This window comes from Polypterus senegalus, chromosome 16 (assembly GCF_016835505.1).
Source record: "Polypterus senegalus isolate Bchr_013 chromosome 16, ASM1683550v1, whole genome shotgun sequence".
Lineage (NCBI taxonomy): Eukaryota > Metazoa > Chordata > Cladistia > Polypteriformes > Polypteridae > Polypterus > Polypterus senegalus.
In genome coordinates, this window is record NC_053169.1 from 16,816,691 (window position 1) to 16,831,031 (window position 14,341).

The following is a 14,341-nucleotide window of genomic DNA, read 5'->3' on the forward strand; positions in this document are numbered from 1 at the left end:
GTGGAAACACCACACTAATGCTAAGAGGTTTATACATGTCTAAAATTTTTAATTTATTAATATCTGACTTCAGATATATTTGCACTGGTTCTTTCTTTACTTGTTATGCTGCTATACATTTATTAGAACCATAGCAAACATTAAGTCTAAAATGGCAAGGAACCCTTATTTTAGCATATTTTGCTTTACAATCTGTGTTCACGATCTTCTTATATAATATGCTACCATGGCTGTGCATTTGTCTGTCCAGGAGTTTAAATCACCTGTAGCTCGCAAACCGTTTGACCTATTGACCTGAAATTTGGTACACATATACTACGTGACATCTACTATTTGCTTTTGGGGTGATGATTGTCCTCCACGGTTATTTCTCTTATTTATTTTTATTTTATTTTATTGTATAATCAACTCTCGGCAGTGGCAAGCAGAGCGGCCTTGCGGTGCATGTGTACAGGCGCCGTTCTCATCCCTATCACCTTCGCCAAGACTTAAGTGCCAGCTTAAGTGAAAACTTAAGGAAAACATACTAAGTAATTGCAACCCAAACACGACTTAATCACTTTTAACGCGAAAAGATGCAGACAAAAGAAGAGAAGTAGTGGGCTGCTAGGGTGGAGAAAAGAAGAGCTGCTCAGGAAGCAGCAAGCACATCAACCTCTGAGCACACGAATGATAAACGTACAAAGAAAGAGGATGAGAACTAGGAATGCTCATGTCAAGTGTATTCGTGCCGTAACTGGTATTGTAATAATGCAGCATTTCATGATTTTTCCTTACTGCTTTGAAGACATGGTTATGAGTTGCATACCTGATTCATGTTGCACAATCCTTTGCATTTGAGTGGGTTTTCTTTGTGAACTCCACTGTTTTTATCATGGAAAGTCTTCTGGGGACACTTCTCCTTAAAACATAAAATCTTTTTAAATGCACAGATTGTTTTTAATATGAGCCCATAGTATACTGTTTATTTCTCTATCATTACTTTAGTTGGCCTATTCTTAACACTTACCAGTCTTTGGGGATATATAGTTCACAGTTTTAGTGTATCTGGACAGAGAAAATGTAAACTAGGAACATCATCCCCACCATTATGTGATTAAAAAAAAATGACTGTACAGAAAAGTACCTCCTTTCTGCCCAATTAACTCAACTTATATACTATATATATATATATATATATAAAATACACACACACACTTTTTTTTATTTTTTTTATTTACAATTTCTCTAAATGAAAGGCCTACACATTTTTAAGGGATACAAATGCTGTGTGTCATTTAATTTGTTAATTACCATTTTCTTGCCATTATCACTGGATTTTACTACTTCATACAGAGTAATACTGTCCAAGTACTACATCAGAGGGTATAGTAATTCTGCTTTAAGACAGACAGAGGGTTTTTAAGTAGTCGACAGAAGTTGGTTCAACTTGCAATATTTCATTTACTTCAATTGCTGCAAAACATCTGTAGGTTGTAACTTTTAGATTTTGTTCCCTAAATATTCTGAAATTTCCTTTTTTTCAGTTTTCTACTGCTTCCCTTTTCATGTTTTCATGTCATTCATTGCATTTCAGCTGATTAAAAACAGATAAAACTGAGGTGTTCTAAAACCTTTGATCGGTAATGTATGTAGGCACATCACCTATCTGAGCTGAAATTACTGTCCAGTGTAATGGTAGATTTAATAAAAAGAAATTTCAGTAATTTGTGGGCTGTTTATTGATGATTCAGAAGCCCTATTATTTATTTAGAAGATGTTTTTAATATGACTCTAAATAAATTTAGAACTGTCACCTCCACATTCTCCATTTAGTAGAGAAGTAGTAAAAAAAATCATTTTATTGAAGCGTTCTGTTCACTTGTTAGTCCTTGCTAAATTTGCCACCTCAGCTCATTCAACCAGTCTGTTCTTTTTGCCCCATTAACCTGGCTATTGCTGTTGAGCCATTTTGGTGAAAACATTTTCTAGAAAATGTTAAGACACTTGTGTGTGAGATAAGGGGTGTTTAGCTACACCTGGTGACCATGGGCTTAAAAAATGACAACGGTTATCTTAAGGTCCAGTAGGCCTGCCTCTCTCCCAGAGTGCTGAGCACCCAGTGCATATTTTAATTAACACTGAACATTTCTTATGGTAATGCTGTTGGTATAACTGTTGAGTACTGCTAGTGTTCATGGTGAATACTGTTGTGAGCCTGCTTGTTTAAAAAATAAATAAGTAGAAAATAAAGCTTAACCAATATCACAAATACATTTAATAAGAGTTACAACTTGTGTTAGTGGAGACACCATTACATTTATACTCGTTGGAAATTGTTGCCTGCTTTGCAAAGTTATTTGTAGGTCAAGATACATAGAATTAAATGTTGTTGCTAGGCCAATAATTTGTACTAATGATTGGTGACAAGTGCTATTGAGTGCCTATTTTAAACTCTAAATGTTTTTTTCCTTATCTGGAATATTCTTTATGGATTCTTCCACTTCTCTCCTGTGTAATCAGTTCATCAGTGGTTTTCAGCATGCCTTCACAAAATATAACATGAAATTAAACACCAGTGCAGGTTGTTTTTCTTTGCTGAAAAATGAAAAGCATTGTTTGGAGTTTTACTGTGAAATTAGTTTATGAAGCATATTATGAATACTTCCTGTCTTTTGGAGAGTATGTGATATGTTTATATCCTTTAAAATAAAGGAGAGCCAACCTGCTGTTTAAAATGTAGGTTGAACTACTCCGGTAGTGCCTATAACAAGTTATCACATTTTATTCTTCTACAACATTAAATCATGTAGGAATTAATTTAACTTTTCAGAAACTGATCAACAGAAAAGACTTTTTAATGTAAAAGTGGAAACTAGTCTCTGCAAAGTGGTCTAAATTATAAAAATAAAATGCAGAATAATTGGTGGTATTAAGTGTTCTCCCCTTTAACGTGACACACCAAAATCATCACTAGCACAGCCAATTGCTTTTAGAAGAGTCACAATTAGTACAATGGAGATCACCTGTCTGACATTACAATTCATTGTAGAATAAATGTACCTGAATGTTGAAAAGCCAGCTTGTAGGGAGTCAATTTAGTGTCCTAGCCTACACAAAGACAAAAGAACAATCCAAGGAACTCTGTGAAAAAAGTGACTGAAAAGCTCGAGTCAGGTGATGTAGACAAGAAAATATCCAAGTACCGAATATCCATTTAAATCAATCATGTAGAAGTGGAAAGAGTAGCAGTGAATCTGCCTAAAGCAGGCTGTCAAAAAAAAAAAAAACAGAGTGATTGTGCAAGACAAAGACTGGCGAGGGAGGCCACCAGGAGACCCCTGAGAACTCCAAAGCTCGTTATCAGCTAAAGTGGTGGGGATTGGAGAGCCTGGGCAGGCAACAACTATTTGGATGTGTTTTTCCAGCAAGACAATGACTCCAAGAGTAAAGCCAAAGCTACATGGGATTGGCATAAAAACAACAATGTCACTGTCAATGTGGCTGGGTTTAACAAAGTCTCTTCATTCCATGATGTCTGTGCAACCAGAAAGCGCTTGAGCAGTTGTGCTAAGAAGAAAGGGGGAATGACAGAGTCCAGATGTGCAAAGCTAAAACAGAAAGCGACCTCAAGGCTGTTATGGCAGCCAAAAGATCCTCTACTGAATACTGACTTGAAAGAAGTGAGTACTTATGTGATCAATTATTTTGTGTGTTATATTTTTCATTCTTTTGGACCACTTTGTGGAGGTCTATTTTTATTCTGACATTAGAGAGTTTTTTCTGTTGATCAAAGTCAAAAAAGCCAAATTTACCCCACTGCAGTTCAGTGTTGTAAAACAATAAAATGTGAAAACATCCCGGGGTGAATACATTTCTTCGTATACACTGTAAGTACATAAAAGTGGAGTTGGACAACTAGTGTGAAGTATTGTAAGAATTGTATTATTACATATGCTTTACATATTTTGTTGTTTGTTTAGTCATGAACAACCTTGTATTGATGACAGCTGGTTCAGCTTCTTTATGAGTCATTCATTTGTGTTACAGTTTTAGGCATCCAAATAGATGAAGTCATCAACGTTTGTTCAGAAAGTCTTTGTTTTAAAGACCATCACATTTTGTTAACTTCATTCATCCATTATCCAACCCGCTATATCCTAACACAGGGTCACGGGGGGTCTGCTGGAGCCAACAGGTCAGCAGGCCAGGAAACAAACCCCAGGCAGGGCGCACACACACACACTCACACACACTCACACACTAGGGACAACTTAGGATCGCCAATGCCCCCAACCTGCATGTCTTTGGGCTGTGGGAGGAAACCCACGCTGACATGGGGAGAACATGCAAACTCCACCCGGGTCTCCTAACTGCGAGGCAGCAGCACTGCCCACTGCGCCACCGTGCCACCCTTTTTGACTACATTTACTTTACATATTTTCCTAGTGTTAATACTTTCCATTAACATATAATGGATCTCTTTAAAATGGTAGTCATGATTAATGAGCCAAGAACTGTACAAGAAAAGAAATATTAATATATAATACAGTTGTTTCATAAGATTAATGGCTAATTTTTCAGTACCTGTCACCTTGATTCACATGCTTGTCAATTCATTCCTGTTGCTACTGCAGTTGATTATTGACACCAAGAGTCCAAACGCGTGCAATGCTACTTTCATGTTTCCTTTATATTATATTGTGAAAGCAGCATTTGGAAAGAATTATCTGTTGCCTGCCAGTTCAGTACAAAAATGAAACTTTGCAGAGAGTTCTCTTCAGCAACTCTCTTTCATTTTGCTTTGTTTATGAAGTGTGTGTAGTTACTGTTTGTGATTCATTCTACATGTTTGCTACAGCTGAGAGCTCTGTCATGATTGAAGATTGAATACATTTAACTGACATTGCACTTTTAGATACAGATGATTTTTTTTTTTAATTTATTTTCACATTTGAGGTGGCCTTTGTTTTTTGCCCATTGTCATTGCTGCTGTTTTTGTATATAGGTCATCCCTGTAGAATATAAAACTAAAAATGTGCTCCTGGCTAATCAGTTGTTTTATCTGTAGGGCCTTTTGGGACCAGGTGGTGTTTATTTCCATTTTGCTCATTTAGGTGTCATTCCAAGTCTCAGAATCTGTTGGAAAAGAATCTACTTAGAGAATTTTATAGGGATGAAACATTTGTTTTCTTGAATATAAAAAGACTTATAATCTTAGTGGACTTTGCCGTGTAAAATACAGTGAAGTAAAATATAGTGCGTTTTTCTTTTTGATTTTGGGCTAAGTGTAAAACTTAACAGTAGGTTATTTTGATTTGTTGTTATGCTCCTGATATGTAACAGTTTTGTGGATCAAGATCATCAAAATGTCTCAGTGAGAACTGTAACTGTATTTACAGGTATTAATTCAATTAAGTGTATTTTTATTCTCTACATCTATTATGTTTAATAAGACTACAGCATGACTTTATAGACTAATATATAGTATATTTATTTTATGTATTCCTCACTTGCAGTGAAGACTTCCGGAGGAACAACCCTGCACATAAGCTGACTGAAGAAGAAATACTTGCCTTCACATCCGTAAGTAGCTTTTTGTTTCACAAGTCATCTGCATTGTGGTTTATAAACCTTTAAATGGTTCGTTTAAACTAAAAAATAAAAAATAAAAAAAAAAGAAGAATTGTAACTAATCCATCATTTTAATGGCAAAACTGTTTTTCTATGAAGTTGCACCCCATGGTTTCCACCCCATTTTCTAGAATTACTGGAATCTGAAATATGTACATACTGTTGAAGTCCTTGGCAGAATAGGGATCAGACAGATCTGTTTTATGTGCAGGCAAGATTGTATTTATTTTATTCTGAAATATCATTTGTGGGGAAACATCTATGGTGATTTTAGTCAAGAGCTATTAAACATAAGAAAGTGAGCGATTTTGTTGAGAATGTTATTTGCAAGTGTGCAAAACTCACCTTCTTCTTGTACTTTGTCTTGATTAACTTAGCGTATTCAAGCTGTGTTTACCTCTTTTCACCTCTTTGTACATTTAACTTGGCAGTCATTCATTAATCTGGGGCAGGAAATGTACAAATTATAATAACATACTCAAACTCAGGTAATTCAGTTTGAGGTCGTTACAGACTGGAGCCTATCCTGGCTGTGCTGGATGCCTTGAGGGAAAGAGCCCTTCAGAAGGAGCCATTCCGTCCATTTTGTCTATCTATCCATTTTGTAAATCTGCTTATCCAGAGCAAGGTCATGGTCATTACAGATTTTAATGTACAGAGAAAATTACATGTTATCTCTCCAAAGTAAAAGAGAACAGGCACCTGTGAGATGACTTTCTGTAACTGAGGTTTGATTCTTTACAAGAATTCCTTAATCTGAAGTCACATTATGTGACTTCTAGTTGTTAGGTATGTGAGACTTGTTAACTGGTGTTGCCAATCTTGTCGCTGGACCATGTCAATTTGCATGACTGAAAATCGCTTGGCTTGCAGACTTTCTAGCAGTTATACTTGCCTTATTTTATGACAGTCAATAATGTGCAACCTGATAGAACCGGTACCGTACTAAGTTTTAACAGGTTTGGTGCGTTCACCCACAATCTTTTCCTAATTCTAACATCCTGCCCCCCAACTCCTGACAAGTCAAAGCTCACTGTCATGGTGCATAAAACATGAGACATCAAACAGGTGAGCGTTTGTTTGTGAGATAAAAAACACTCATGTTCCTAATTCCTCATCACTGCATTTTATGCAATGTACATCCTTAAAAATTGCCAGAAAGTCATCAAATATGACGTGGCCTTTATAGAAAAGTCTATCCATTTATCCATTTTCCAAACCCACTTACTTTATTACAGCTTTATGTAGAACAGAAACCTATGTAGACCTAAAGGAACTAACCAGCCCTTGATAAGATGCCAGTCTTTCTGAAGAGACACTGACTTTCACAACCGCACTGAATCCAAACAATGCAAATTACAAGTGCCAGCTAATCTTAGGTGCAACTATTTAAACTGTGGGAGGGAACTGGAATATGATGAAAATGTCCTGTACAACTGTGATTTCAGTTTTTTATGTAGATCATTACCTTTGACTGTAAATAAGATGTTTCCTGTGTAGGCTCTTGCTTATTTACATTTTCTAGTAATTTTAGAAGAATGTGTATCTAAACATTGGGGTCAAATATAGTTTGCAGCACGTAAATATGAGTACAAGTTTTTAGCTCTTCAGTGTAAATGTAAGCATAATTTATGACTTTTACATTTCTTAACATCAAGCACATTGTTATCAACACTCTTAATAAGGATGAATATATATATATATATATATATATATATATATATATATATATATATATATATATATATATATATATATACATACATACATTTTTTTTTTGTGTAGGGTTTTTTTTTTTTGTGGTGACTGGTGTCCTATCGAGTTTTGCTTCCTTCTTCTTCTCAGGGTTGCTGGAATAGGCACTGGCCCCACGATCTAGAACTGGTTTTGATAATGAATGTTGAGGAAAAATGTACATACGTCCAGACATTCTCTGACATCCGTTCTTGTGTGTTTGTTTGTAAAGTTAATGTTTTTCATTCAAAATTATCATACTGTGGCTGTACCAATAATATGGAAGACATTTACTGTATCTTTGTACAGACAAATGTATTAATGTGGAGCAAAATACCTGATTTGATTCACTTTGGCATTATTATATCAGACATATGGGGAGATAATTTTCATTGCTTAAAAAATCATCACAGGGATACAGAATCCTGAAGAACCAAATTCATTAAGATACATGACTATTTTATAGTGTAAGAGAGTAAAGCAGAATAGACCACTACAGCATCAGCTAATAGGAACCTCGAGGAAGAAGTGGTGGTTTGCATGCTCTGCTAGAGTCATAAAGAAGAACTTCTTAAACAGATTGGAAATATTTATGTCTGGGTTACGGACTTTATGATATTTAAAGTTATGCTACAAGGAATAGTGGATCTTTATTTTCTTGGTCTAGAAGCAGCTTATTGGCAAAGAAAACACTATCATCTTGGAACTGAGCTGCAATGCCTAACAATGATCAGTAGCTACCAAAGACTGTAAAGACTCGAAGCACTTTATTATAATAATATATAGCATAATAATATATAGTATATAAGATGATAAATATATGTATATGTTTTTCTGTATATGTATGCTATGTGAATAGTGAATGACAGACTTATTTTTTGGTTTTGTTGAAGAAGTTACATGAAAACGTGGATTTGCTGAAGTTGAGGGTACATTGCATTGTTTTACTTTATTTTTTTCCCTGAAGCCATTTATTGGCAGATATAACCATTGCCCATCCCTTGCTAAATAGAGTTAGTTAGTTTCATAGGGGCGATGGTGAGAGGGCCTTACATAAAAACTAATTCCTTCACATTATCCCTCTGAAGCTACAGACACATAAGGATTGGGTCTCTTTGACAAATATAGAGATCATCTATGCTACTATGCTTGAGCTTTTCTTTATTTTTTTTCCCCATAATGTAAACTACATTGTACATATGCTATCTTACATGAATTAGGTATTCATTTTTTATATTGGTGGTTCTTGTTAGTATTGCTTTTTGGAATGCTGTAGATTTAAAATAGTGTTTGGGACATTCTCCTTACAAGTTTAAAAAGTTATTAGTAATAACATTCATTCTTTGAGCATTACTAGTTTTAATTTACCCTTAATAATAAAATATAAACTGTGAAAAATTCAAATAAAGCTTTTAGTACTTGGGTGTTGTACCGTGTTAGCCATTATGAATGTAGTGAAAAGTCAAGCAAAATGACACCTTTTATTGGCTAACTAAAACGATTATAATATGCAAGCTTTCCAGGCAACTCAGACCTATTCTTCAGGCATGATGTAAAGAAGAAGGGGCCTAAGTTGCCTCAAAAGGTTGCATATTGTAATCGTTTTAGTTAGCCAATAAAAGGTGTCATTTTGCTTGACTTTTCACTACAGATATAGCTTTTGGAATTCATATTTCAGGTTTATCAAAGGACACCATCAAATAACACTTTAAACTTAGTACATTGTATTGATTTTCACTAGTAGGATGTCTAGGTCTGGATATCCACTTTGATCAGTTAAGTGTTACTCTGTTAGCCTTTTCATGTTTAAGCCCAGTTTTTGTATTTAGTAGTACTGTACCTGCTAAAAACAAAACAAAATTCACCACAAGCATACCGAAAGATGCTGTTTGATTTTAAATTGGCAAATAGCTTCTATTGGGTGGAACTCCATTTACATTCAGTGGCTGGTTTGTTCTTTTCACATAATTAAAATACGCAGTGGGAGATTCCTGTTTCACACTGTGCAGATTATTGCTGACCTATTATTTCTGCTTCAGCTGTGTCCTTCCCAAAATCAGCATTAAATAAACACAGAAAAAAATGAATGTAGAAATTTATGTAGATTAATTAGCATCTTTCTAATTCCCAGTACCCTTCAGGAATTGTACTTTTCTTTCTCCGCTTACAGTGTGGATAATTCAGAGTTTGCAGTTATATTATGCTGTTTGTCTTTTTGAAATGAAAGTGATAATTTCTGGAATCAAAAGCATCTAAAGTTGTAATTTCAGTCTAATCAGTCCCATACTTTTGCAGTTTAATGGCAATTTAATATTTAGTACTTGTCTATTCAGACTTGTCGGATTTGTCATTGTGAAATACAATATGGGGCCACAGAAGGTTGGAGCCTATTCTCACAGCACTGTGTGCTAGACAGAAGCCAGCACTGGATGGCACACAAATCAGTCTTTTGCAAGGCAGTTATGTTAAACATTTGATTGTAATGTTGAGAGGGAATTGAGAGGGAACAACATTGTACGACGAGAGAAGAGGAGGGAACCGAACTTGCCTTTAAAGTAATGTCATGTAGGCATTGTGGCATGTTGTAGTGAATTGGTCTTTTTTCCAGGAATTTTGCTGGAAATTTTGAACAAGACTCGAAAGATTAGCTTTTCCGGTTATGAAGGTATTAGAGCTGAGAAGAACAGATTTGTTTGTAATTTCAGAGACCAGCTGACCTCTTTTACTATTGGACCTGCTGTTCATTAGTATACCAGATGCATTAATGATACTTTCAGGGTAACTTCATTTGGAGCTGAGATCCCAGGTTGGTGGTGTTTGTCAGTTATGAGTTGCATTTATTGAGAACACCCTTCACTAATCATGGAAGATGAGGGTGACAGAGGATACTGTATGTTGATATGAAGCTTTACAAGTTACAGCCAAAAGTAATATTTGAGGGTGGTAGTAGGTGATAATAGAGTGAAAGCCCAAGGAAGCAAATGTAAGGTATTGCCCTGCAGAGCTGGTCAGATTGTGCTGGATCAGAGATGGAGGGTTTTCTTGGTTCACTTCCTCTGCAGATAAGGAGATCTGAAGTATGACCAGGGAAAGCCTAATCAGGGAGAGTTCAAAAGAGTAGACAGGAGACACAGAAAATCCAAAGTAAGAGGAGCAGAGGAACAGTCAACGTGGATGTTGAAATTGCCAAGAAAAGTCACTTAAGAATGTGTTCTTGTTTTCCCTATTCAATTTATAGTTACTGTAGCACCGACAAATTCATTTACCATTTTATACTAATATTTATTATACTAAGCTCAAGGATTATTGTTTTTCCAGAGTTGTACAGTTTTATGATCATTTATCATAGGTGAAGTTCAGCATTGTTGGCATTACCTTGAAAATACTGAAAGCTGTTAGGTCAGAAATTTGCAGGATTTGTTTTCCTTATTTTAGACTAAATTATGAAATTGAGAAAATGCCCATTAATCTGCGCTTTGACTTTATCTGTTTATTAACAGGATAATTTTGTTATTTTATGGTAAATACTATTAAATTGCTTACAATACAACCAAAACAAAAATGGATTTACTTGTGAAAGTCTTTATGTTCATGTTGTGTATCACTTACCTTGCATCACAGATAAATTAATGGAAGGATTTATTAAGGAACAGGTGGTGTGGCACATGTCAACAACACACATATATTTAACATGGGCTCAGAAGGGAAAGGTTGTGTTTTACTAATGTGCTGGAATTCTATGGTGAAGCAACAAAAACGTACGATGAGAGAGGTGCACATTATATTATTTACCTTGACTTTCAGAAAGCCTTTGATACAGAAAGATTAGTGATCAAAGTAAAAGCATTGGGAATTCAGGGCATGGCCTGTAGGTGAGTACAAAGTGCTCTCAATCACAGGAAGCAAAGTGTAATGGAGAGAGAAACTTTTTTTCATAATTAGATGAGGTGAAAAGTGGTGACTCTCATGAATTAGTGCTGGGGCTTCTGCTGATTTTAATATATTTAAATGGTCTAGACAAGAATGTAATCAATATGCTGGTTAAGTTTTCAAATGATGCCGAACTATAGAAGAGAAGATAATGCACAATCAGCTAAACCTCTGCAGAGAGCACTGGACGTCTTACAGACATGGGCCGAATTGTGGTGGATTAAAATTTAATATGAGTTAAGTGTAAAGTATGACATGTGAGAAGTAAAAATGTTGGATTTGAATACACAATGCGAGATTTGAAACTTGAAAGTACTCCTCACGAGAAGGACCTTGAAGTCATAGTGGGCTTATCACTGCTTACATCAAGATAGTGTACAGAAGTGAACAAGAAGGCTAATAGGATTTTACTGTAGGTTATATATCCTGTTGTGTGGAATTCAAGTCAACGAAGGTTATGCTTAAGTAACACAATGCATTGTTACAATTGTTGTCTCCAAATTGCATTTTAGCAGCATATGAGGAGGAACCCAAGGAGTTTCAGTTTTTCAGTTTAAGCAAACAGAGATTAAGAGAAGATTTGATTGAAGTGTTTAAAATTATGAAAGTGAAGGTAGTGCACTTGATCCCAGCATGTAAATAATTTATTCTAAAACACAAACACCAATGTTAAAGTTTTTTATTCCCCCACAGATTAAAACTTTAAAACGCATGGAATAAATTGACAAGTGTTTGTGGTAGAGAGAGACCTTGACTTGACATTATTATAAAGAATCTGGGGCTAATTCTACACCATTATAATTTCATTTAAAAACAGTATTTGAAAATCTCCATCCAAACTAGTGTTTTCAAATCGTTTATGAAATTATCTCTGTCCACTCTACAGTGAAAATGCATATTATGTAGAAACTTAGCTACCCTGGGTATTCTTGCATTGATGGAAAAATCTTTAAAGAGATGGTAATGGCCGCCACCATGAAATTTATCACAAAACTGTATTAACAGTAAATTATTTGCATTTTGCACGTGTATGCAGCATTCAAACTCTTCTCTGTCTGCTTTGTTGGAATATTGTTTTCTTCCATGAAAATAAGTCATGGAATGAGACATTGTAATGAATAGGATCCAGTCATGGAATAAGCATGAACAAGACAGAGTGCGATTAGTCTGTGTATTCACCCTCCCACATTTCAATGCTGAGCCAGATTTTTCAAAAGTATATGGCTCAGGAGAGTAATTTCAAAAATCTTCATTTTTTTAAAGTTACAAAACTGGGGTAGTGTGGACCAAAAGCAGAAATGAAGACGAATGTCTGCCTTTTTAAATGAAAACGTAGTGTTGTGGACTTCACATCAGATAATAGGATTGACAAGCTTGCTAGTTTGAATGGCCTGCTCTCATCATGAGTGTACTAATGTTCCACTTACAGTAGATAACATTGGTAATGTAGTCGGAGCCAGGTGCTATGGAAGAGTCAAATGTGAATATAAGTTCACAGTGGTTGAAACGGTTTCAGATTGTTTTACAGTTTACACATTGACTAATGTATTTCTTGTATTTATAGTCTTTAGAGGTGGAAAACAAAACAGGAGTTTTGTCCTTTTTGCACATATTGAATATAAATGAGCTGACTTTTTGAAGTATCATATAGCAGTTTTCAGTTTTATATGTATTAGAAATAATCTATCTTCATACCAAAGAGAAACATAATACTGTACTATATACTAGAAAATGTGACTTGTCCAATGGAAGTGCAACACTGATGAAATTATAGGCCTTGTTAGTAAAAAATTTAAAAATGATGCGGGTACAGTCAATCCAATAAAGAATGATTTGTTTGAAATGGAAAACCAAAACAAGGATGCTTGTTTTGTTACCATGTCTAGTTATTCCTGTATGTTTTTATTTGCAGTATTTTAAAAGATCTGGGGCCTCGTGTATAAACGATGTGTACACACAGAAATGTTGCATAAGACCGTTTCCACTTTCAAATCACGATGTATAAAACCTAAACTTGGCGTAAAGCCACGCACATTTCCACGGTAGCTCATATCCTGTCGTATGCCAGTTTTGCTCTTGGTTTTGCAGACTGGCGGCACCCAGCGTCAAGGCAGTGCTACTGTTCCTGTGTGCTTACCCTTTTTTTCTTACATCCACATTCCTGACGCGACTTTATAAATACACTGAAACTAACCGCATATTGTTTATTAGTGAAATGCATCTGATTGTACTTAACCTGTAACAATATAATGGTCCAGGGAATAGCCATAGTATTCCAAATACCATAACTGCTTTAGCGTTGTTACTGTCACTGTACTTTCTTTTTCTTCTTCATTCAGCTGCTCCTGTTAAGCGTTGCCACAGCGGATCATCTTTTTCCATGTTACTCTCACTGCACCATTCGGAGTATTTATATCACTGTATCTGAGTGTGAATCACAGCTGTACAGCAGCTGATTGGAAAGAGAATTATTGGGATACAGTATCAAGCACACGCTGCCTCAGCCACGGCAAAACGATTCAGAGACTTTCCTGTATGGACCTCGCGGTTCAGAAACAGTTTCATCCCAAGAGCTTTAAACACAGTCAATCAGTCCATCAAGTGCTCCTTGTAGAACTGTTTGTACTTATAAGTACAATCACCTCACTGTAAACTTGCACTACATTTGTTATACAGTATTATTGCACAACCTGCGCCACTTTATAAAGCGCGTATTTACATATGATGACGATATCATTTTTAAGATGAAATGCAGCAAAATATGACTATATTATACAGATAAAACTTTAACTTCATTTAAATAATCTGTATTGTTAATTAAGCATGTGAGGACATGGTGCCGCAGCGCTAGCAGTTCACGCATTAATCCTACCTCGTGCTGTATTCTTGCTGGGCTGGCGCGACCCTAGATGGATAGAATAATTAAACATGTACTACGAAGATGTTTCAGTGTTCCTTAAAAGTTTTGAAGAATCGTCGTTGTAAGCTTACAGATTGCTTAACGTCTATTACAGAGCTGATTGTGTGGAGATTGGGTATTTGATGAAATTATTGCAGCAGTACT

The 14,341-nt window shown here is 35.6% G+C and overlaps 1 protein-coding gene across 1 annotated transcript in view; it reads left to right on the forward strand.

Annotated features, from left to right (window-relative positions):
• ttc27 (tetratricopeptide repeat domain 27) overlaps nt 1–14,341 on the forward strand; it is a 267,145-nt gene that overhangs the window by 82,042 nt on the left and 170,762 nt on the right. Inside the window, exon 9 of the mRNA XM_039739065.1 lies at nt 5,499–5,565. Coding sequence (XP_039594999.1) covers nt 5,499–5,565 — 67 coding nt within the window. The remainder of the gene's footprint in view (nt 1–5,498; nt 5,566–14,341) is intronic.